General features: G+C 38.9%; 1 protein-coding gene across 2 annotated transcripts in view; it reads left to right on the top strand.

Annotated features, from left to right (window-relative positions):
- HHIP (hedgehog interacting protein) overlaps positions 1-22,906 on the top strand; it is a 109,249-nt gene that overhangs the window by 13,531 nt on the left and 72,812 nt on the right. For both annotated transcript variants that reach the window (XM_086345906.1, XM_086345907.1), the window contains exons 3-4: positions 794-950; positions 1,590-1,791. In XM_086345906.1, the coding sequence (XP_086202032.1) occupies positions 794-950; positions 1,590-1,791 (359 nt within the window). The remainder of the gene's footprint in view (positions 1-793; positions 951-1,589; positions 1,792-22,906) is intronic.

Here is a 22,906-nt window from a genome sequence, read left to right as displayed (position 1 = left end):
TATGTAAGAAATGAAAAAATAAGTCCTTTCATTCAGATCCCTTTAAGTCTGCATTTTTGTTTTGGCTCATATTAATTAATTTTTTTTCAGTGAGGAGTAGTATGTCAGCTCTTCTGTTTGAGAAGATTGAAAGAATATTTTAAAGATTATTTTTGTGTTAAAAAATAGTCTTCTGTAAGTGAGCAAGAAAAAGGCACCGACACATTTGAATACAGAGGCTCTGTTACTGGCATCAATTCATGCCTTGATCATTGCAGGGAGTCAGTCATTTACTGTGGCATATAATGTATGACCTTGGGATAGTAACTAGATTTATCATTTAATCATGTATGAGTGACAATAGAGTAAGAGTTTTAAAATGACCCAAACTGGCTCTTGATGGTCTGTCTCTTTCTTGACTGCAATTTGTTCTTCTTAGGAAGTTATTAATATGGTAGGGGAAAAAGTGCTGAATAGTCATCAGATGAATGTGAAAGTGTGACACTTGGAAACTGGGAAGGTTTGAAAATAGAGTCAATGCAATTAATGCTGGGTTCATACTAGCTCTATTTCATATGAGCCTTTTAAGACATCTAATATAATATTGTTTCACTTGCACTGCAACTTTAAATGTTTGATTTAAAAAGAAATGGAAATCCCAAACCAAAATACAATGTTCTTTCCTTTTATTTTTTTTGTCTATATATTTTCCTAGAATATTCCTAAAATTCTTGACCTATATTTTGTCTTTCAAATGTGGTGTTTTTACCATAACACTAAATATTTCTAAGGCATCTTTTTACATTTTTTAAAGGTTTACTTCAAACTACTGCTGATGAGTTTTGCTTTTACTATGCAAGAAAAGATGGTGGCCTGTGCTTTCCTGATTTTCCAAGAAAACAAATCAGAGGACCAGCCTCTAACTACTTGGACCAGATGGAAGAATATGACAAAGTGGAAGAGATCAGCAGGTTCATAAAGATAAATGTTATTTAATCTTAAAAAACAAAAACCTGGCAAGCCTTGTGGTTTTAACAATGAGTCATCTGTCTATGCTCATGTCCAGCAGTTATATCCTCCAGATGTTTTTTTTTTTTTTTTTTTGGTAGTTTGCTTCTCTAAAATCATATTCACTTAAATATCTTTAATGCTGAGACTACTAATCTTCTATTATGAGCTTGAGTATAGTTTTAAACTGGAATTGTATGATTGTTGTTAGCTTATGGCACTGTAGAAACATTCAGCACAATTATTATTAGCTAAACAGACTTTTATAAATAGATCTTAGACCTTTCAGTACCTTTCTGTAAGGTTTAATTACTGTGAGTAATGCTGATTTTAATTGGAGTCACTGAAAGATGAGATAGTGAGCTTGTGAAAAATTTAAAATACGTATGTGTTTGGATTCTCTCCTTTGCTTTCTGATAGAAAGCTTTTTGAGGTGTTTTTTTTTTTCCCATTGAAAAGAATTTAAGAGAATCAGATTGGGACCTTGGGTCAGCAGCCCTTCATTGATTCCTAGAGGAAATATATTCTGAAAAGGATGCTACATACATTTCTTACCTCCTTCATCTCAGGAAAAGCTTACTGGTTTTCTTTAATTTGTTTAGAAAGCACAAACACAACTGCTTCTGTATCCAGGAGGTTGTGAGTGGGCTGCGCCAGCCTGTCAGCGCCCTTCAGAGTGGGGATGGCTCCCACCGCCTCTTCATTCTGGAAAAAGAAGGTTACGTGAAGATACTTACCCCCGAAGGAGAAATTTTCAAGGAGCCTTATTTGGACATTCACAAACTTGTTCAGAGTGGAATAAAGGTTGGCTTTTTAAATTTTATTTATCTTTGCTCTGGCTATGTTAATTTTATTTTAGTGTTATCCTCACTAAAGGTGTTTCTTCGCAATAAAGGAAAGAATATAGGAGAAAATAAGGAGGCAACACAGGGAAACAATAATTATGACCACTAAATCAGGACAATGACATTACATTTTTTGTTATTTGGTGATGATTAAGCAGTGCAATCAGATTGGTGTTTTGACTTGGTTTCCCTATGTAATTGACATACTTAAAATGATTCTTGGTTTTATAAAATATTTGCTTAAATACTGTTTAACAGGCATTAGAATTGTATATCAGCATCTGCCAGCAGAAACAAAGAGGCCTTTGGGTTATTTTGGCAATCGCAAATCATTCTTTCACTACATCTTTGTTTGACTCTGTGTCATAAGATATGCTATTTATACTGTGATTTCCTTGTACAATATTTTTACAGGTAAGTCAAATATTTTTTATATAACTAGCCACCTTTATAACATATAAGTGCATCTATTGCCTCCTTCCTTGCTTCTTCAATTTGAATTCTCATGTTCAATAATCTAATAGGTGTGTAAACAAATACTGTCACGTTTTCTTCACAAGAGAGTTCAGTTCAGTTCAGTCGCTTAATCGTGTCTGACTCTTTGTGACCCCATGGACTGCAGCACTCCAGGCTTCCCTGTCCATCACCAACTCCTGGAACTTATTCAAACTCACGTCCATTGAGTCAGTGATACCATCCAACCATCTCATCCTCTCTTCCCCTTCTCCTCTTGCCCTCAATCTTTCCCAGCATCAGGGTCTTTTCCAGTGAGTCAGTTCTATGCATCAGGTGGCCAAAGTATTGGAATCTCAGCTTCAATATCAGTCCTTCCAATGAATATTCAGGACTGATTTCCTTCAGGATGGACTGGTTGGAACTCCTTGCAGTCCAAAGGACTCTCAAGAGTCTTCTCCAACACCACAGTTCAAAAGCATCAATTCTTTGGCGCTCAGCTTTCTTTATAGTCCAACTCTCTCATCCATACATGAGTACAGGAAAAACCATAGCTTTGACTAGATGGACCTTTGTTGGCAAGACCTTTGTTCACAAGAAAGTAAAATGATGCAATATTAGTAGTAGTAAGCTATAAGCAAATTATGGCATTCTAAAATTAAGACATCTAACAGTTCATGAATGTCTTAGAATGAAACAAATTAAGTATGATTTGAGGAGACCTGATTATCTTTCTCATTTTAAACTGGAAAAAAATCGAAGGAGGGTATATACTCTTCTACTCATATGATATAAATAAGCTCCTTACCTCTATTCAAAGGTAAGAACATCAAAACCAGAAGAAGCCAGTAAGAAAAAATATAAATATATTCCTGATACCTATCTATTCAGTATCTACCATGTGAAATAATTAGGATGACTCAGAGTACAGAGAATGCCTATTGTTGGGACGACTCAGCCTCAAGGTCACACTGTGGCAGCATCAGTTCAGTTCAGTTCAGTCGCTCAGTTGTGTCCGACTCTTTCTCTTTGCGACCCCATGGACTGCAGCACGCCAGGCCTCCCTGTCCATCACCAACTCCCGAGTTTACCCAAACTCGTGTCCGTTGAGTCGGTGATGCCATCCAACCATTTCATCCTCTGTCGTCCCCTTCTCCTCCCATCTTCAATCTTTCCCAGCATCAGGGTCTTTTCCAATAAGTCAGTTCTTCTTATCAGGTGGCCGAAGTATTGGAGTTTCAGCTTCAACATCAGTCCTTCCAATGAACACTCAGGACTGACCAGGACATAACTGTGCAAAAGAAGTACTTAATGGTACTTCTGGTCCTTTAAGGAAAACAGCTTTGGCACCAAGACACAGATGATTTGGAAAAGTTGTTTAAATCAGTAGTTTCAACTTTCTCCCAGTAAAATTTTTCATTACATTTTGTAGCACATAATCCAAAGTCTCTTAAAATGAACCATTACTGTTTTGCACATCAGAGTTCAATAAATACATTCTGAAATGTATTCTAATAACTCACTGCCAGTGATACCTCATGAGGAAGGAATAAAGGTACTTCAGCAAATGCATTACTCACTACAAGTGAGTTTTTTTTTTTCCTGACCTTGAAAGCTTTTTTCTGACTTTGAAAAGTTAAACATTCACTCTATGAAATAAAACATTGGGGAAAGTGTTCTAAAAACCATCACCTATAATCCTATCAATTAAAGAATATCGCCATTAATATTTTGATATACTTTCTTCCAGTTTTTATATTAAATTAATTTTTCCTGATTGCAAAAGTAACACAAGTCTGTTTTAATAACTGGAAACACAGAAGAATATGTTCTCTAATAGTTTTTTCCTAGGAAACTTTAAAAATAAGCTTTTATAAAAGCTTTTTAGCCTTCATTTTTTACCTAATACTATGTCATGAGAATGTTACCAGATTTGGAAACTTCTCAAAAACTTAGTTTTTTTTATGTCTTTTGAGCATGGAATTTCCTTATTAAGAGATATTTAAGATTACCCCAGTATTTTCTTTTTATCATTGTAAATAATGTTTATCATTTCTGTATATATTATTTAACCTGATTATGGATAATTTCTTTAAAATTCACTGGTAGAACATTACTGAGTTGAGGGACATACACCATGATACACATTGCCAATTAACTCTTAAATATATCTTCAGCTATTTGAGAGAATAGTTTTCAAATACCGTTTTACTTAAAATGTTGGTATTAAAAGTTTATGTATGATAAAATGTAGGTGAAAGAAATGGGCTCAGAATACTGGAAAATTTTGTTGCAGAAAGGAAAACACTACACTGATGTTCTTGTTTCTACTTCATTTTAACTTGAATGCCCTTCTTCTGATTAGAGTCACTTAAGACTCTCTTTTCATTCACACCTATTCATTGGGATATGAATGAAAGAAAGTTTATCTTCTGTGATATTGAGACATCTTATCATGCAATAAAATAATACAAGCCAGATTGTGACAGCGCCGTGTCACAATCTGTAGTACGTATGTTCTGTAGGCCTCTAGGAGTTCTGCAGAACCCTGTTGGGCATTCTTTCCTAGGAGACCTGCAGGGTTTCTCAGGCTTAAAATAAACTTCAAAATCCATTCTTCTACCCATTATGTAGAAATACGTAGAATACATGTGTAGAGTTACAGAAAATGACATGTTTCAAAGTACATATTTTGGATTCCTTTAGTATTTGGCACTAGTGATATCAGTACGATAGGAACCTATCACAGGGAAATTTGAATGTATGCTGTATAGTCAGTACTAAGACCACATCCTTGTCCTCAAGTAGCCCCTCAAGTAGATCAGGCAACAGCATGCCTTTATCTCAGTCTCCAAGGAACCGCTGTCACAAGTCACAGATTGGAAGGCTTAGAAGTGACTACTGTTGGTTTAATGGAATAGATGCCAACACATTCATGATTTGACTAGACTACTGGTTTTTGTGGTGTGCCCCTCAGAGACTTTTGAAATGAAAACGGTATCACAATCATTTCACACTAATTTTCAGGCTTCTTGATGTGTGAAAAATTAGTGTGTTCATGGCAGTCTTCTGAGTTTTTCAATGATTATTTTGTGTTAATAATGCAAATAGGAATCTTCATAAATTATTATGCATATCATTTCCCTATTCTTTCAGTTTTAAACATCCTAAGAGAGGGAATAGAGCTGTTTTAACAGACCAAAGTATTGACTGAAATATTCTAATCACAGCATTAATAATAATTCTATATACTAAACCCAATCTTGGTAGGTTTGAAATAAATGCAGGACAAGCCACAGTGGTGATTCCCCCCATGGTATTAATTAATGACCAATATGAGTATATTAAATTAGACATAAAGAGGAATTCTTGATTATAAGAGTTTCTAAAAGCTAGTGCTGGGTATAAGGGAATTTGGAATTCCTTTTCTGCTAACGGTCAATTCAGAATTGACAGGGATTTTTGTCACCTGGTTAAGGACTGGCCTTTTTGTGGCAAAGAGCTGGACTTGGTTGATGTCCTTAAATATCTACCAGCCCTGATTCTTATACCACCAACAAAGAACCTGTCATTTGGGGAACTTAGAGAACACCTCCCTAAATGGGTCTTGACTAAAGCTAAAAATATGGTGTCTGGTTTTTACTGCTTTGGCCAAAACATTCGTATAAATTTTTTGATAAGCCATTGTGGAAAAACACAAACGAACTTTTTGCCAACCCAGTATCTAACACCCAGATTGTGCTGCCTGTATTATAGGAGATTGCAATACCCTGAGAGCATAACCAAGTTTCACTGAGCAAAATTTATGTGCAAAACTGCAAAGCACCAACTAAAGCATTGACTTCTTTTTGCTCTAAGAAATTGTGGAGTTGGATTAATAGAGTAAATTCTATGCCATATGAATTTAAACTGTGGTTTCATTTAGGAAGAGGTGATTCCATTCACAATAGCTCAAATCCTAGAAGACTGAGCTTTGTAAAATTACCAAGAATAGGTAAAAAATAGTTTTAAAACTAAATAGCTGTTTGCTAGATTTTTAGCATTAGTGCATTGTGCAAGCTGACCATTCATGTGGATGCCATGAGAAATGGCTCAAATGACCAACTGATGAGCAGACTTTAAAATCTTCATTTTGTGTGTTGAGTGTGGGAGTGGGAAGGAGCATATACCTTGTTGTTGATGTTGTTGTATCCCAAAGAGGGAAATTCCAAGATCACAGTGATTTGAAATCTTTAAATTAATCTTATGTCTGAATCCGTAGTCAGAACTTCTGGATGTACTAGACCCAGCCTCATCTCTTTGAAGTTCTTGGGGGTGATAGACCCCTGGTTCTTAAGAATGGCTGCACAGTAGAGATGACTGGGAACGTTAGAACATTCTACTGCCCAAATTAAATCAGAATATCTGGAGTGGGGACTCCATTGGTACCCTTTTAAAGATTTTCCAGGTGATTTCAACATGGGGCCAATTTGAAAAGCACTGGTCTAGACTGAGCCAAATCCCTGGATCAGTTGAGTAAGGAATGAGACACTTTTTCTCTGCCCACCTATGGCCAAGTCATATTTCTGAAGTAACCACTGGGAGCAAATGGTTGTACACTAGTTGTCACTGATGTGTGTGTTCGTGTACACGCCCAGTCACTTCATTCATGTCCGACTCTTTGTGACCCTATGGACTGTAGCCCGCCAGGCTGCTCTGTCCATGGGATTCTTCATGCAGAAGTACCAGAGTGGGTTGCCAGGCGCTCCTCCAGGGGATCTTCCCTAGCTAGGGATCGAATCCGTGTCTCCTGCTTCTCAGGCGACTCTTTACTGCTGAGCCCCTAGGGAACCCCCATTGTCCTGTACCTTCTGTCACTTATTTGAGCTTCACATAGTATTTGTCCACTTTGAGTGAGATTAGTTAACTCTGGCAGCATGTGAGATTCTTGATAGAAAGTCTTAGAAAATGACATTAATGTTTTTCAGCAATTAATTTGAGTTGGACAGTCGCTTCACCTATTACATTTTCCTGTTTTTGTTCCACTGGGAATTTGGTATTCAGCTAGTTGGCAAAAATGTTCTCGTTCCTTTTCATAAAATGTAATTTGCTATTTGTATCTGCAAACCCTTGTTAAAATAATGACAAGGACACCAGAAGTTACTCTGCTGCTGCTAAGTCGCTTCAGACGTGTCCGACTCTGTGCGACCCCATAGAAGGCAGCCCACCAGGCTCCACCGCCCCTGGGATTCTCCAGGCAAGAACACTGGAGTGGGTTGCCATTTCCTTCTCCGCGGCATGAAAGTGAAAAGCCAAAGTAAAGTCGCTCAGTCGTGTCCAACTCCTAGCGACCTCATGGACTGCAGCCTACCGGGCTCCTCTGTCAATGGGATTTTCCAGGCAAGAGTACTGGAGGGAAGTTACTCTAGTCTAATCTAAACAAACTTGCTCTGACCACCAAGGATCAGCCTTAGCTCTGTGTGTATACGACAGTGAAGGCAAGCCTGCACCTGCAACCCCACGCAGTTCTCAGGGGTGGTCAGAGGACCAAGAGGCCTCACCCAAACATCATGCAGCAGACAGAGCTAAAGACTTGTTGATCATTGGAACAAGTATGCCTGGGCTCCTGTCCCTCCCTATCTACTGGGATCCTCATTTCAAAAGATGCTTTTTGAAGCAGTCCTTTTACCAGGAGAGGAGAGGACATGCAGTTGAAAGCTGCTGATTGTCTGGGTGACCGAACCCATTGACATTGGGTCTCTTGAGAGACAGTGGCCCAGGTGCCTGGGAGCCACAGGAGCATTGTGGAAGAAGAGGTAGGGTGCGCCGGGGCAAGGCCCGGCCAGGCAGCCTCTGATCTCACATGCTTGTAAGTCACACGCATGATCGTGAGCAGCGAAGATCTAGTGAAATCCATTGCACATCAGCCCATTGGGATGGATGTCCTACTTCTCCGAAGTTGGTCAGAGACCCTTCCTTTCACATTTTCCTCTGTCTTTAACTGGTGGTCTTATAGGAGCGCATGCAATGCTAGTGTTTTTTTTCCTGAGTGAAATGAGTCAGAGCATCAGTGAGAAGCAGTTTCCTGTTCAAAACTGGTATCAGAAGCATAGCATGAACACACGTGCACACTCATGTGCATGCACACGTATGCGGCGCCGACTGTGTCCCCATCGAACGTTTCCTCGGTAAAATTGTTAGAGCTCTGCTTTTAAGCATGTTTTAGGTTGAAAGAAAGTGTGCGTTTAGTTGAAATAAAGCAGGAAAATATATTTAATATATTTGATAAATATTGCAATAGAAGAGTTGCCATTCTAGAATTTTTTGTATATGTGATATGTTTTAAGTTTTTGACCTATCAAACTACTGGATTAGGCATTACTGAATTCCATCTAAAAGAGAATTAATGTAGTGGTAGAAATAAATTTATTCTAAAAGTGGTAGAAAGTTCATTGACAAGTCTTCCCTCAGATATAAATTTATAAATACCTTCTTTTGGGGGGTAATTTAAAATTCTGGTTCCAAACCATTAAAATGTAGATCTGCAAGTAAAAATTTTTACTACTATAATTTTTTTATATCAAGATAGTAATGATATGGTATTAAACCCAACTATCTTTATTTTACTGAGTGTTACTGATCCTGCATCAAAATGCCCTGCACTCTGTGATAAATGTTTCCAATTTTTAAATGTCTAATCTCATTTTAAGTCTATTATAAATGTCCAACAGAGAAATCATCTTTTTTTAATTCGCTGGTCATGTGAAATAATCTCAATGTAATTTTCTGTTCGGTTAAGTACATTTCATTTCTGGTGTTCTTACTTTTTTATCTTGGCATTCACAATTCTATTTAAAACATTTGAATAAATATAAATGGATACAGATATGGTGTGTGCCAGTGTTAACTGGTTTAATCTATAAAGTTCTCTCCAGCATGCATCATATTTTTTTACTGAAGTCGAAACTTCAGAGTACAGGGTCCCTTCAGCTAAACAGAGACAGACCTGCCTTCTCCTACATTTTAGGTCCCATGATTCACAGCTGAGGTGAGGAAAGCTTTTACATGAATGTCTTTATATTTATCTAAGACTTGAAGGGCAAAGGAAATAGAGCCCATAAATCTCAAAGGTCCTGTGGTAATCATTTAAAACAAGTGAGAAGCCAAGAAATCTGAACCCTTCAGAAGGTCACTGCTGTCTTTCAAAAGTATCTATCTGTATGTGGCAGCCACCAGCTCTCTGTGTCTGACTAGAAGAAAAAAGAGGACTGTCGGTAGTTATCAGTTGGCATGACTTTACAGTGGCTCTGTCATCTAATGAAAGCGAAATCACAAGCATCCCAAAACTTTCCCAGTATTATAGTCTTCAAGCTGGCCATGTTTTTAGGAAGGATGTAGGATGTGTGTGCGCGTGCTAAGTCGCTTCAGTTGTGTCTGACTTTTTGCAACCCTATGAACTGCAGTCTGGCAGGCTCCTCTGTCCATGGGATTCTCCAGGCAAGGATACTAGAGTGGGTTGCCATGCATTCCTCCAGGGGATATTCCTGACCCAGGGATCAAACCTGCATCTCTTACATCTCCTGCATTGGCAAGCGGGTTCTTTACCACTATCGCCACCTGGGAATCCCGCTCTAGTCTTACGTTTTACTAATCATAACCACTATTCTTTTAAGCACTTACTCTGCTAAGCCATTACATAGAGTACCTCTGTAATCCTGGTAACCCCTTGAGGCAGGGATAATTATGCCATTTCAGAGACGAGGTGATTGAGGCCCAGAAGTTAAACAAACTGCCTGTGAGAATACTGCTAGCCAGTAGCAGAACCGAATTTTCCAGGCAGTTGCTGGCCACCATGCTCTCAACCATGGTGCTCTGCTGCCCTGTGCTTTTGATCAGCAGCCAACTGCATAGAGGGAAAGATTGGGGAGCACATTTACGCAGAGATGGATGACAGTTGGTGTAGACATGCATGGTGCTGCTTGTCCTGGCTGCATAACAGCAGGGAGGCTGAGGACCTAGATCTGACGGCAGGCATACAGACTTGGGTGCCAGTCACTGCATTCATACCATATGCTGGTGGTTTGACTCTGGGCAGGTTGTTTAACCTCTAGGCTTGGTTTCTTTATCTGTAGAATAGGGATGCTAAAAGGTTGCACCTACCTCTTTACGTGCTCAATCTCACAGGACTCTGAAGTATCAATACCTTGTAAGCATTCACTGTTCTCAGCATCGTCTAATATGAAACTATTATACTATTATATTAACTATTATACTCACATGAAAAGAAGAGTAAGGAAAAGGTGCCTAGCCCTCAGAATGACTCCGAAGCTCCAGTGGCCACAGTTAACTATATTCTGTGGTATTTCACAGTCCCCCTTAGTGTGGGATTGGATGGTACTTCATGGAAATTCTATGATAGTGTTTGCAGTAAAATTATACAGCACTCCTATGGAAAGAGTTATATTGTTATGTGTTTTCTTCCGTTCAAAAAGATAAACCCAGAATGTTATTGAAATGTATAACTAGAGGAAGAAAACGTCTTCATTTTTACATCATCACCTTCTGGCATTAGGTATAAGGCCTTGCTACCTACCTCATTATGCAAAAACTCCCAGGTCTGGGGTTCCTCAGAACACATGCCTAATGATGATTAAGCACAAAGCAGCTGAGCCCTGAGTATGGCAGCAAGCTTTCATCAGCATTTCCCTGCTTTCAGAGTAGTTTTTCTCAACCTGGATATTACAGTAATATAGGTCTTTTTGTGTGTTTATTTTGGAACGTGGTTTGTGTCACTCTGCCATAGAGTTAATAAATTGTAGGATTTGCAAAGGAAATATACTGAGACTGAAAACTAAGAAGGCACATATTTTTGCCCACCAGATTTAGAATCTCAGGATTTGGTAGGGGAGTAGTTGGGCAAAGTTGCTCTGAAATTAACATGTAATGTCATGATACAAAGAGTGTATTACTCAACAAAATATTTTTCTAAGAGAGACAGGTGGGCAAAATATGAGATCAGTGAAGAGGGAAGTTTAAAGGAAGTTTTCAAAATTGAACAATGCAACAAACATCTGTTAATTTATCACAAAATGTGCTGAAGGTCACGTGCAAGAATATATAAATGGAATGACCACAGCTTCCTCCTTGTCACATCCCAGGCTGAGGGAAGCCCTTGTCCTATCTCATCAACTCAATATTTTATAGAAAGCTTCCTAAATCTGTAAGCATGTTTGCTCTTTGATTTGTGTCTTCCTACCTAAGACCAATTTGGGGAGTTCGTTTACGTGGCCCTTGGCTTTTAACAGACTTCTTTCATCTTTACATTTATATACTAAATATATAGAGAGAGCTATTTATATAATATGTAATATTTAGGTACAGTAAATATTTTAATCAACTACTATAATTCATTTTAATGTATTTGTTTATATTAATCACCAATTGAGATTTAGTTTAATGGTTTTTTTTTAAAAATCTGAAAATCTGCAATTATGTTGAATTATCATAATATCAAAGTGGCCAAAACTGAGGACATTTTGAAAACTGGGTCACTGTCTAGAAATTAAAATCATCTTTGGAGATGCTATTTATTGAGCCCATTGTATAATGTGTTACAATGAGAAAAACTTGAGAGAATCTTTTTCTAAATCATGTCATTTTCTACCCCAGCTTGACTTTGTGATACTAGATGACAATACATATGGTCACAGTGGCTTGTGAGAATTATCATCCAAAAGGAGGTAAAATTTGACTCCTTTTTCTCGTGAATTTTCATTTTACTCTTTCTAGGCATGCTGTATACAACTAAGTTTAAACTCTTCCATTCACTCATTTAAAAATGTTGTATAATTCCACAGGCCTAAACTGCAAATCACAGAATATCTGTAAAAGATTATTATTTGTTTAAGACAAAAAAATATGTGCTAGCTACCCTATCATACATATATATGGTAGCACAAGAAGGGAAAAGGAGAACATCAATGAATTTGATCTAATTCCATGATTGCTTGTAGTTGAAATTATATTTAGCCTGCTTATAAAACAATCCAATAAATTTGAGGCTAATATAAAAATAAAACATGATGACAAAGGATCTTGAAGGTTTGCATATGGCCACAGAATTCGTGAGGAAAAATGTTCCTTACAAATAATTCAAATATTGAATATTCTATCTCTTTAAGAGTAACTAAATTCTCTTCTTTTTAAAAAATTCTAATAAGCTGGTCCTAAACCAGTCTCTTATCCTAAAGTACCTTTGATCCAAATGGATCACATACTTGAATAAAATGACATCTGTCCTCAGGCTATTTCCCTTAGCCAACACTTTGAAACTGTTCTGAAGAATTCCTTAAAGATAAGACTGTGTACGTGGAGTGAAGGGAAGTTGCTTAAGGTTTTAAAAAATGAGAAAAGTGCTAACCCTTAAGAGGATAAAAAGATAGCTGGATTTAATTCCCATTAAATTCTTAGCCTTTCTGTGAAAGATTTGGGAATGAGATTTTCACAGTGCAAACATCTTTGTGGGTAGATGTGAACACACCTGTTCAGGAAAAGGGAAAGAAAACTTGAACTGACTCCTTCCACACTAAGGTCACCAAACATCTGTCATAAGTTATCAATTACTAGCCAAGACTGGGCTCAAGCCTGTGACCTGAGGTTGCAAAAGCTCATTCTGTCTCTTACCCAGTCTGTGGTTTTACCCTGTACCACTCTTAAAGCTTCTGTTTAAATCTCCAGGGGTTTGGAAGATCAGGTTGACCCCATGACATTAATAATGTATTTACGCCCAGAGTTTCCACACACACCACCCTGGGGCTGATCTTTGTTAGGATTTTGTGACTTGCAGCAACGTATTAATAGCTAGCTCCAGAAAAGATTTACCCAATAGTTGGCATAGTTCCTTAATTGCCTAAGTTCCTTAATTGCAACCTAAAGACAATGTCTCCTTGTCAAAGGAAGGTTGTGTGTGTGTGTGTATGTATTTTACGATTTTGACTTTGATTAAATGTCAGTACATATAAAACTTCTGCATAAAAGGAAAGAAACAGAAGAAAGAAAGAAAAACAACCAAAAAATGTATTATGGGCGTGACTAACTAGGTACACTTCTTCTCTTATAAGTAATTATTAAAACTTTGGGTGACAGCATCAAATTGTCAATGTCTTTGTTTCTTGCTTTGTCCCTTTCCTGTAGTATCCCGCCTCAGCTGGGTGTGCGTGAGGACTGCTCTCTGAGTGGCTACGGCGCTCTTGTCCACAGAGTTTGCCAGTGGTTGTGTGTGTCTGTGCGCTTAGTCACTGAGTTGTGCCTGACTCTTTTTGACCCCATGGGCTGTAGCCTGCCAGGCTCCTCTGTCCATGGAGATTCTCCAGGCAAGAATACTGGAGTGGATTACCCGTTCCTTCTCCATGGGATCTTCCCAACCCAGGGATCGAACCTGCATCTCTTCCATCTTCTTCATTGGCAGGCGGATTCTTTACCACTGAGTCACCTAGGAAGCCCCAGTGGGATTATGACTGGGAGCAATCTGCTTAACCTTCTGGCATCTCTGCATCCTCATCTTTGAGATCAGAGGACTAGGCTAAATAATACCATAGGTCTTTTCTAGCTCTAAAAGTCAGTGAAATAGAAAGCAGTGCAAGTCTCTAACACTTTCTAAGAAAATGACTGTAAAGAAAAGTGGTCAGCATGACTCAGGCGTTGGGAACTCCATCCTTGCCCAGGCTCAGAGAGCATGGGGTTTACTCTACTTTATTCTGATTTTTTCCTTTGTACTGATACAGAAGCACAAGTAGTGTCTCCCAAATTGCAGAGCCCGTTGGACACCCTACCATGCTGACAAATAGGTGCACTCACCTTCACAAGGTCACCATCACTCCAGTTAAATTTTAAAAAGCTGCATAACTCAGCATGAAGTGAGACTTTGGGTTTCAGTTAATGGAAGTATAATGTCTTTAATGTGTAGGGATAACAGGGGCTAAGTTTGCAAACCTGGGTTCGATGGTAAAGATAAACCATGACCTTGAAGCGGGCAGTTGGTGTGCTGGGGAGGACAGAGTGTGGAACTGAGTGATTAGGGGAGTAATCGGATAAGATCGCAGAGCATCTTATCTGATTACTGTGGTGTTGGTGGGGTAGAAGGTGTGCCTCAGATAACAGAGAGTCTTACATGTTCTCCTAAGGTCTTTGACTTTTACTGTGAATGGAAGAGGGGAATCACTGGAGGATTTTGAACAGGAGAGTGACAAAGTCTGACCCAAGCTTTTGTAAACAAGACTGATAGCAGCCATGTAGAGATAGCCGGCGAGGTGGGGCAGGAGTAGAAGGAGGTCACAGGGAAGAAGATTGACTCCTGGTACCAGGGCTGCTCTGAGCACTTTGTGCCCACGGCCAGGTCATTGACCACCTGAGCCTCAGATTTTCCTTTGTAACATGAGAGGATCAATAATCACTGAGGTTCCTTTCATTTCCAACTTTCACTGCATCAATACTGGGAAGAATATTTAGAAATTTACCCTATTAAATGTAAGTATTTTTACACATGGTGTGTACTGAGTGTATACTTTCTTTCTCATAGTTTTGAAGTGTAGATTTTTAAAACCTCAGTACATTAACAACATGGGGCATTTAATTGGTTCCAGTGAAAAGTTGCAAATTACAGGAAACTATCAATTGTAGCAATATGAAGAGGGCTCATTCTATACCAGTTGTAAATGATAATTCACAAAAATGGTAACCACAGCTTACTGCTGCTGCTGCTAAGTCACTTCAGTCGTGTCCGATTCTGCGACTCCAGAGACGGCAGCCCACCAGGCTCCTCTGTCCCTGGGATTCTCCAGGCAAGAACACTGGAGTGGGTTGCTATTTCCTTCTCCAATGCATGTAAGTGAAAAGTGAAAGCAAAGTCGCTCAGTCATGTCTGACTCTTAGCGACCCCATGGACTGCAGCCTACCAGGCTCCTCCGTCCATGGGATTTTCCAGGCAGTAGTACTGGAGTGGGTTGCCATTGCCTTCTCCAAACCACAGCTTAGAGACCGTGTATTCACACACATGTTCCTCCTTGGGAAAGATGCATATTTAAATAGAGTAAGGGAGTCAGGTGATTATTTTTTAAAAGGATAATTATAATTGGATTTTAGAATGTAACAGGCCAAATCAAGGTGTTCTTAAGTCAGAAAGTAAAAGTCGCTCAATCGTGTCTTGACTCTTTGAGACCCTATGGACTATACAGTCCATGGAATTCTCTAGGCCAGAATACTGGAGTAGGAAGCCTTTCCCTTCTCCAGGGGATCTTCCCAACCCAGGCATCGAACCCAGGTCTTCTGCATTACAGATTCTTTACAAGCTGAGCCACAAGGGAAGCCCAAGAATACTGGAGTGGATAGCCTGTCCCTTCTCCAGCAGATCTTCCCGACCCAGGAATCAAACTGGGGTCTCCTGCATTGCAGGTGGATTCTTTACCAACTGAGCTATCAGGGAAACCCATTCTTAAGTCAGGAAGATTAAAATAATGATGGAATAACTATGTCCTTCTAATAGGGAAGATATGCCAATGTTGTAGGGAATTTCTAACTATTTAAATTGTAAAATAATGACCAAAAGCATAAAATAATAATCACCGTACTTCTAAATTACCTGCAATTCACCCTCCAAAGTAGAATATTCGCAGATATCTTCGGTGAGTTTCTTCTTTCTTTTTGCCAGTGGAACCTCATTTAACTAATCAGTCTTTGCTGCTGTAAATTAAAGTTGCAAAAACAAACGAACGAAGCAAAACACTGTCTCCTTTTCTATCTGCATGTGAATCTACAAAAGTGAATTTGACAGTGCATAGAGGGCTTTCTCTGGTGGCTCAGAGTCTAAAGAATCTGCCTGCAAGGCAGGAAACCTGAGTTTGATCCCTGGGTTGGGAAGATCCCCTTGAGAAGGGAATGGCTACCCACTCCAGTATTCTTGCCTGGAGAATCCGGACAGAGGAGCCTGGCAGGCTACAGTCCACGGGGTCACAAAGAGTCTGAGCAGCTAGCACTTACTTAGTTCCTTAGAGTAGACTAGATGTGAAAAACTGAAAAGGGGAAGAGAGTAGGCTTGATCATTTTACTTGCACATGTCAGGATTTCAGTGCTCTGTGTTTCTTTGAGAGAAATCCCACTGAGCCAATTAACCTAACATATTCCAAAACAATTCTCTGTTTGGAAAGAATAATTTTCATTGTGGGTGTTCCTTGAAATTGTATGCCTCATCCCCTGTTATTACTGAGATGTGTGCTGGGCGATTCAAAGTACCAGCTTCAATTCCACGCACTGTATAGATTAGAACTGTATCCCACACACAGAGTCAGATAATCTGTTTTAATTTTGTGCAAAGCACACATATTTTACCCTTTCGTAATTTTTTTAAATGTAGAAAAGCCTTCTCTACCTAATATTAAACCAAATATTTCATGTCAAAATTATCAAAAGCACTCAAAGCAGGAGACTTGTTTTAATCAGGAAATAGCTCTTTCTTGCAAAAATTTTGAAATAAGTCAACTTTCCTGGCTTGGTTTCCACAGCATCTTCATTTTTCTTTGAAACGATGTGAATTCATTTTTCCTCCAGTGTGAGACAGAACTGGACTAGAGGACATTGAAAAAGAGTTTAACTAACCTGGTAAATGCATTCTCCATTTTATTAGGCTGTGTTGTCTATTTGGATTTCTGGAGTATTTGTTTTAAACCTCATAAATCAATTAACCATATTCATTCTAAGATTTAATTTGGTGAATAGAATATATGTGCTTTTCGTCAGGGCACACATCTTTTTTAAGTCTGAAACCACCACACACAAAGGATTTAATTCTGACAGACATTTGTTCTCAGCATAAATACTTTAGGGCCAATAGTTGTCCCCACTTAATCATGCTTCTTAAAAGTGAATTCCAGAAGACTCGAGGCCCCAGATGACCCCTGGTAAGGTGAGTTGTCAGTAAATTACTTTTATGATGTGCCCTAGGGAAGCAAGTCTGCTAGGAACTTGGTAGGGAGCTGGCCCCCTCTTGACTGTAGGGGGGTGACCTTTAACTTATCTAACCTTTGCATTTCTAATCCGAAATTTCTGGGAGGCATTTAGTCACGTTATTGAGTATCATAGTAAAAGAGAGACCTCTCCTGTACCCATAAGATAGTGTTAACCACACATTTGTTGCTTAACTCCCCAATGAAGCATGCCAGTAAGCTTTTTTATGTCTGTAATTTACTTTTAAATGCCAAACATTTAATGAGTTGAGATATATATGCGTTCAAAATGGATTCATAGTTAAATTATGACTCCTGGGTGACATTGGGGGAACTCTGTAGAAAAGTTAATCCCTATAATTTTGCTAATTTGAATGTATTATGGCACTTGAAAATTTATACAAGCCATTAAAGATGAATGAATATATTGCATCAGAATACATTTTTTTTCACAAAATATTTAGTTATTGCAAACAAGTCTTGTCAGTTTCTGTGTTGTTTTCATTATGAAAACGCTTTTATTGAGCTTTGAGGGGATAATTACATCAAAAATTATTGAATGTAGGAATTTAGACTCAGTTTTGGATTTTATATATATATATATCCTTATTTGGCTTTGTTAAACTGAAAACGTTGGAAAATAATGCTCTTTTATAGGCTATAAAATATAAAGTGATCATTAGTTTCTTTTAATGATCAGGGCATAAGTTAGGTAGACCCAGATGTCTAGGTTTTAGTTCTATGAATGTCTAACTTTTCTTTTTCCACTAGTTTTAGATGACCATGAAGGGGCCAGTATTTTTAACTCTTTCCTAAAGAAAAGTAATTTTACTGCTCAATTTTATTGTTTATAAGTGTATTATATATACATATAAGTGTGTATGTCTATATTAATATATACATCCATATATAATAGAATCCTGTGTGGCTGAATGAAATATTGCTAAAGATAAGCTTTCCCTCCAAAATTACACACCTAATTTTTAATCAGACAATGTTTAGGTATGTAAATTCATAGACTAAATGTAGAATATTTCTATAATCTCTCTGATTTATATGTCAGATTGTAACATAAGCAAAGCCAAGTGGTCTAAGCTTTGCCTGTGGTATCAGCCCTTTGAGGAGTCCAGCAGTATGCAGTTGTAGAAGCAATTAGAGTAACTTCAGTAGTTTTTTTAGTGGGGAAGGAAAGAGATCAGCAAATTCTTTCCTGTAAACCAAAGGTTCTGGCTCAAGAGCATATATAAACAAGATGTAAGTTTTAAATATAGTTTAATGCCACCCAGGAGAAAAACTCAGTGGTAAAGAAGTTGTCAACAGACAGAGAGCAGTCTTTAAATGCTGAAGGAAATACTAAATTGCTGACAATACGTTAGAAACACGGAGGCAATAGCTTCCAAAAACTTGAGTAGCGAAAGTCATCTTCCTCCCACCCCACCTGAGTGGTTTCTCTTTACCGGTGGGAGGCGTAGCCACAGCAAAGTAGCAATCAAGCAGGATGTGGATGTAACTTGCTGATAACCCTAAGAAGAGTTTATCAGAGAAAATGGCCATCAAACTTAACGAATTTGGAAGCAATAGTTAGAATACAGTAAATGGCACATTACCACACTGACTCACACGATCTGAGACTGTTTTAATCCTACCAAAAGCATTTGTTTGTCATGATGTATGCTCCTACTGAGCTATGTCTAGGTGTTTTTTTCTTTGTGTGTGTGTGTGTCTGTTTTTTCCTTCTGTCAAAAATTCTGCATGCAAGTATCTGGATGGTTTCAACCATAACAGCCTGCTCTGCTTTATTATTGCTATTCAGTTACCATTGAACATAGACCAGGAGACATATGTGTTAGGTACTCAGCAGAGATGCCCATCTTGGGAGTCATTTCTGGATCCCAACCCAAAACACAGGACCGAGAGCATGACAGGTAGTTCCCCAAAGGAAAATCAGAGTGTTCTGATCAACCCATCAGAGTGTTCTGATGGTGGGCAGGAAAAACAACAGAGATCTGAGAAACTCAAGGAGGGAGAGGAAACAGAATAAATAAGATAGTACATGCTACAACCTGAAATAGGAAGTGGCAGCCCACTCCAGTATTATTGCCTGGAAAATTCCATGGACCGAGAAGGCACACACGTGTATAACCAAAGTCTGGGCCAAGTCTGGGAGATCCCAGGGGAAGGAACAGGGAACTCCATCCCTCTGAGGATGATGGCGCCTCACGTGGGGAATGACTGTTAGAGGGAATGGGAAGAAAAGAGAGATGCGCCTTTGTTCATACAGGAAACATGATGAAAGGATTGAGATGGGGCTGGACATGTAAACTGAGGCCAGAGACAATCCCCAGATGCAGTTAGCGATTCTGAGTTTCTTCCTAGAGTAGACGGCAAAGACAGTTGCAGCCACTCCCCGGTGATACAGCAGGCTCCCGTGTAGCCAGCTGCCTTCTCCCTGTTGTGACTGCCATCTTTCCCCTTGTAGGGCATCTCGGAGCTTCTCCTTATCTAGCGGGCAAGGCAGCTTAAGATCTGAATCTAGGAAGAATTGAAAAATGAATCCAAAGGGAGAAAGAAGACCCTAGGGGAAACAAACTCAGTTCAAAGGGGCTGCATCAAATGGGCTTAATCAAGGCATAGCCACAACCTGACCCCTCACCCCCCCCACCCCATCCTCCCCTGGCTTTACTTTCCTCCATGCTGGGTTCATTCTTCGCCAGGTTTCTGCAGCGGTTCCAGGCTCCCATCCTACCAGTTTAGCAAATCCAGGGGAACAAGAGCTGCTTGCCCATGAGTTCCAACAGAAGTGCCCTGAATGATGCTCCTGTCTCAGGCCCCCATCCACCGGGGCCAGTCATGTGCTACCATGATTGGCCTGCCTTGGGTCATATCCCCTTCCCTAGACCAGGGGCAGAGGTCAGCAAAGGCCAAAGCACTACCCTCTAAGCGTGGAAGAGTGATACTCCAAAGGGAAATCAGAGTGTTGTTAGTAGAGGAAGCAGGAGTGGATTCCGGGCAGCCAGAACAACAGACTTACACTTCTCTTTGGGTGAAGAAGGCTACTGTTAAATCAGAGAGTCCAGGCTCTGAATATTCAATCCTGACTGCCTTCCTTCCCTGCCTTCTGATTACTGGGTTTTCCTCTGGGTCATGTGGCAGGGACGTTCAAAGGTTGTAAAGCAGCCCAACTGGAGCTTTCCATGGGTACAATATGCCTAATTGGGGGGTATTTTCTTATCGTACACATAGTTCTAGTTTCTTACATATGCCTACGTTTATTTTTAAGACATGGAAATCAAGATACCTTGATTTGATGTTTGATGTACCAATAAATGATGCATCAGGAATCATTACTAAATCATTAGAAATAAAGGGTGACTTAATAGCTTAAATTGCAGATAATGTCCTGTCTCCAAAACAAGGTAGCTGAGGCCCCATAAGAAATACATCTACACAAGCCACAGTCCTGTCCTTATTTTGAAAGGCTTTCAAGAAATTTCTATTTCAGTCTCATCTGTTAATCATATTTATTAGTGAGTCACTATAGAGTTTGCCTCCAAGAATTCCAGAAGTGTGTAGAGAACTGTCTTCAAAACGCTTGAATACTGAGTCTGAAACATTAGATGATAACATTTTGTATTTTTGCACTGTGTAATTTGGAATATTTTTGCACCACGTGTCTCTAAAGTTCACATTTTCTTTCTAATGATATTGAGCTCATTTTGTGCAATTGAATTAATTTTGGTAAACAAAGATGACATGTTTTAATTTGTTTTTTTAGTCATAATGATATGACTAATGTGCCAAAATCACTGCAGATGGTGATTGCAGCCATGAAATTAAAAAACGCTTACTCCTTGAAAGGAAAGTTATGACCAACCTAGATAGCATATTGAAAAGCAGAGACATTACTTTGCCAACAAAGATCCATCTAGTCAAGGCTATGGTTTTTCCAGTAGTCATGTATGGATGTGAGAGTTGGACTCTGAAGAAAGCTGAGCACCGAAGAATGGATGCTTTTGAACTGTGGTATTGGAGAAGACTCTTGAGAGTCCCTTGGACTGCAAGGAGATCCAACCAGTCCATTCTGAAGGAGATCAGCCCTGGGATTTCTTTGGAAGGAATGATGCTAAAGCTGAAACTCCAGTCCTTTGGCCACCTCATGCGAAGAGTTGACTCATTGGAAAAGACTGATGCTGGGAAGGATTGGGGGCAGGAAGAGAAGGGGACGACAGAGGATGAGATGGTTTGATGGCATCACTGACTCAATGGACGTGAGTCTGGGTGAACTCCAGGAGTTGGTGATGGACAGGGAGGCCTGGCGTGCTGCGATTCATGGAGTTGCAAAGAGTTGGACATGACTGAGCGACTGAACTGAACTGAATGTGCTATAGACTACTAAATGAATAATATTGCCATTTTTTCATACTTTTTTGAATATTCTCATGACTCTGTTAGTATGCCTTTGCTAGGTATTTAATAAGCATATTAAAATCTGTTCTTGTTTATTCACTTAAATGAAAGCAAGAGAAAGTTTGAAAAGCACAAATTCTGATTACCTAAGAATGTGTGTTCTTTTATCTCTAACATTAGGAAAACCTTTAGTTATTTGTGTTTTTATTGAAAGCCTTTATCACGTTTACACACGTTCTTCAAATTAATGCAAACTACATGCAATAAGCATTCCACAATTAAAAGGTCATTTCTTTTTAATGAAAAAAAAAAAAAACTAGTTCATGTCATGTATCTGAGTTTTAAATAGGAATAGTACAATATTATAAGTATATGACAGACTTTCTTTTTCATTCTTTCTGTCTAAAAACATGCCTGTGTGCTCACTATCTCTCACCAAAATAGTTAACTTGTTTTCCTTAGTGTCTATTATACCACTGCCCGTAGTATCCATTTTTTCCAAAAGCAGCATTTCACTTGCTCGTGGAGAAAGTTGCAATGACTCGACCCTCTGCTTTATTTCATCACCCTGACCCCCTGTCAGACTTTTTGTTCCGCCACTTGATAATGTCAAATGATGAGAAGGTGTTTTTCTTTGAAACTGACTTTTTATTCATGGAAGCTTCAAGTAGGATCCAGCTAGAGGACTCTTAACCAAAGATGATAATAAAGCTACTTACTGTTTGATCCAGAAGGTGACCAGGTTGTGGAACTCCTCTGACCAGCTCAGAGGAATAATCTGTTTTCTGAATTTCTCTGTGTAGGGACTTCCTAAATGTCTTCCCTGTGTTTTATGGAACTGCAAAAATAATATGTCTCTGCTCCACACAGGGGAGATGGCTGTCTGTGTGCCATCCACCCATTCATTGACTGACTCATTCATCAAGCTAATGGGTTTGGACTTTTTCTATTTGAGCCAGAGGACCTGGGGAAAGTTCAGAAGTTTTGTCTCTGTATGTTGATAGAATGTAATAAATTGACTGTAAACATGCAGATAGAGATTTATAATGTTAGAAGGAAGATGGAGTAAATGATGGCTTTTGGGTTTGCATTTCAGGATAACTTTGAAGCAGGTTCAAATATCTCCCCATTCATTTGTTCACTTATTTCATATGAGAATGTCTCATTATTCCCAATATTGACCTGAAAAACACTAAAATGTGTAAAATTTTTATCTGTAACAGGAAATGAGGACTTATT

The sequence above is a fragment of the Bos grunniens genome, chromosome 17 (genome assembly GCF_055505025.1).
Source record: "Bos grunniens cultivar Pamir isolate PY7600 chromosome 17, Bosgru_T2T1.0, whole genome shotgun sequence".
NCBI classification, from domain to species: domain Eukaryota; kingdom Metazoa; phylum Chordata; class Mammalia; order Artiodactyla; family Bovidae; genus Bos; species Bos grunniens.
The sequence above is the reverse complement of the archived record's forward strand: the minus strand, read 5'-3'. Positions and strand labels throughout refer to the sequence as shown.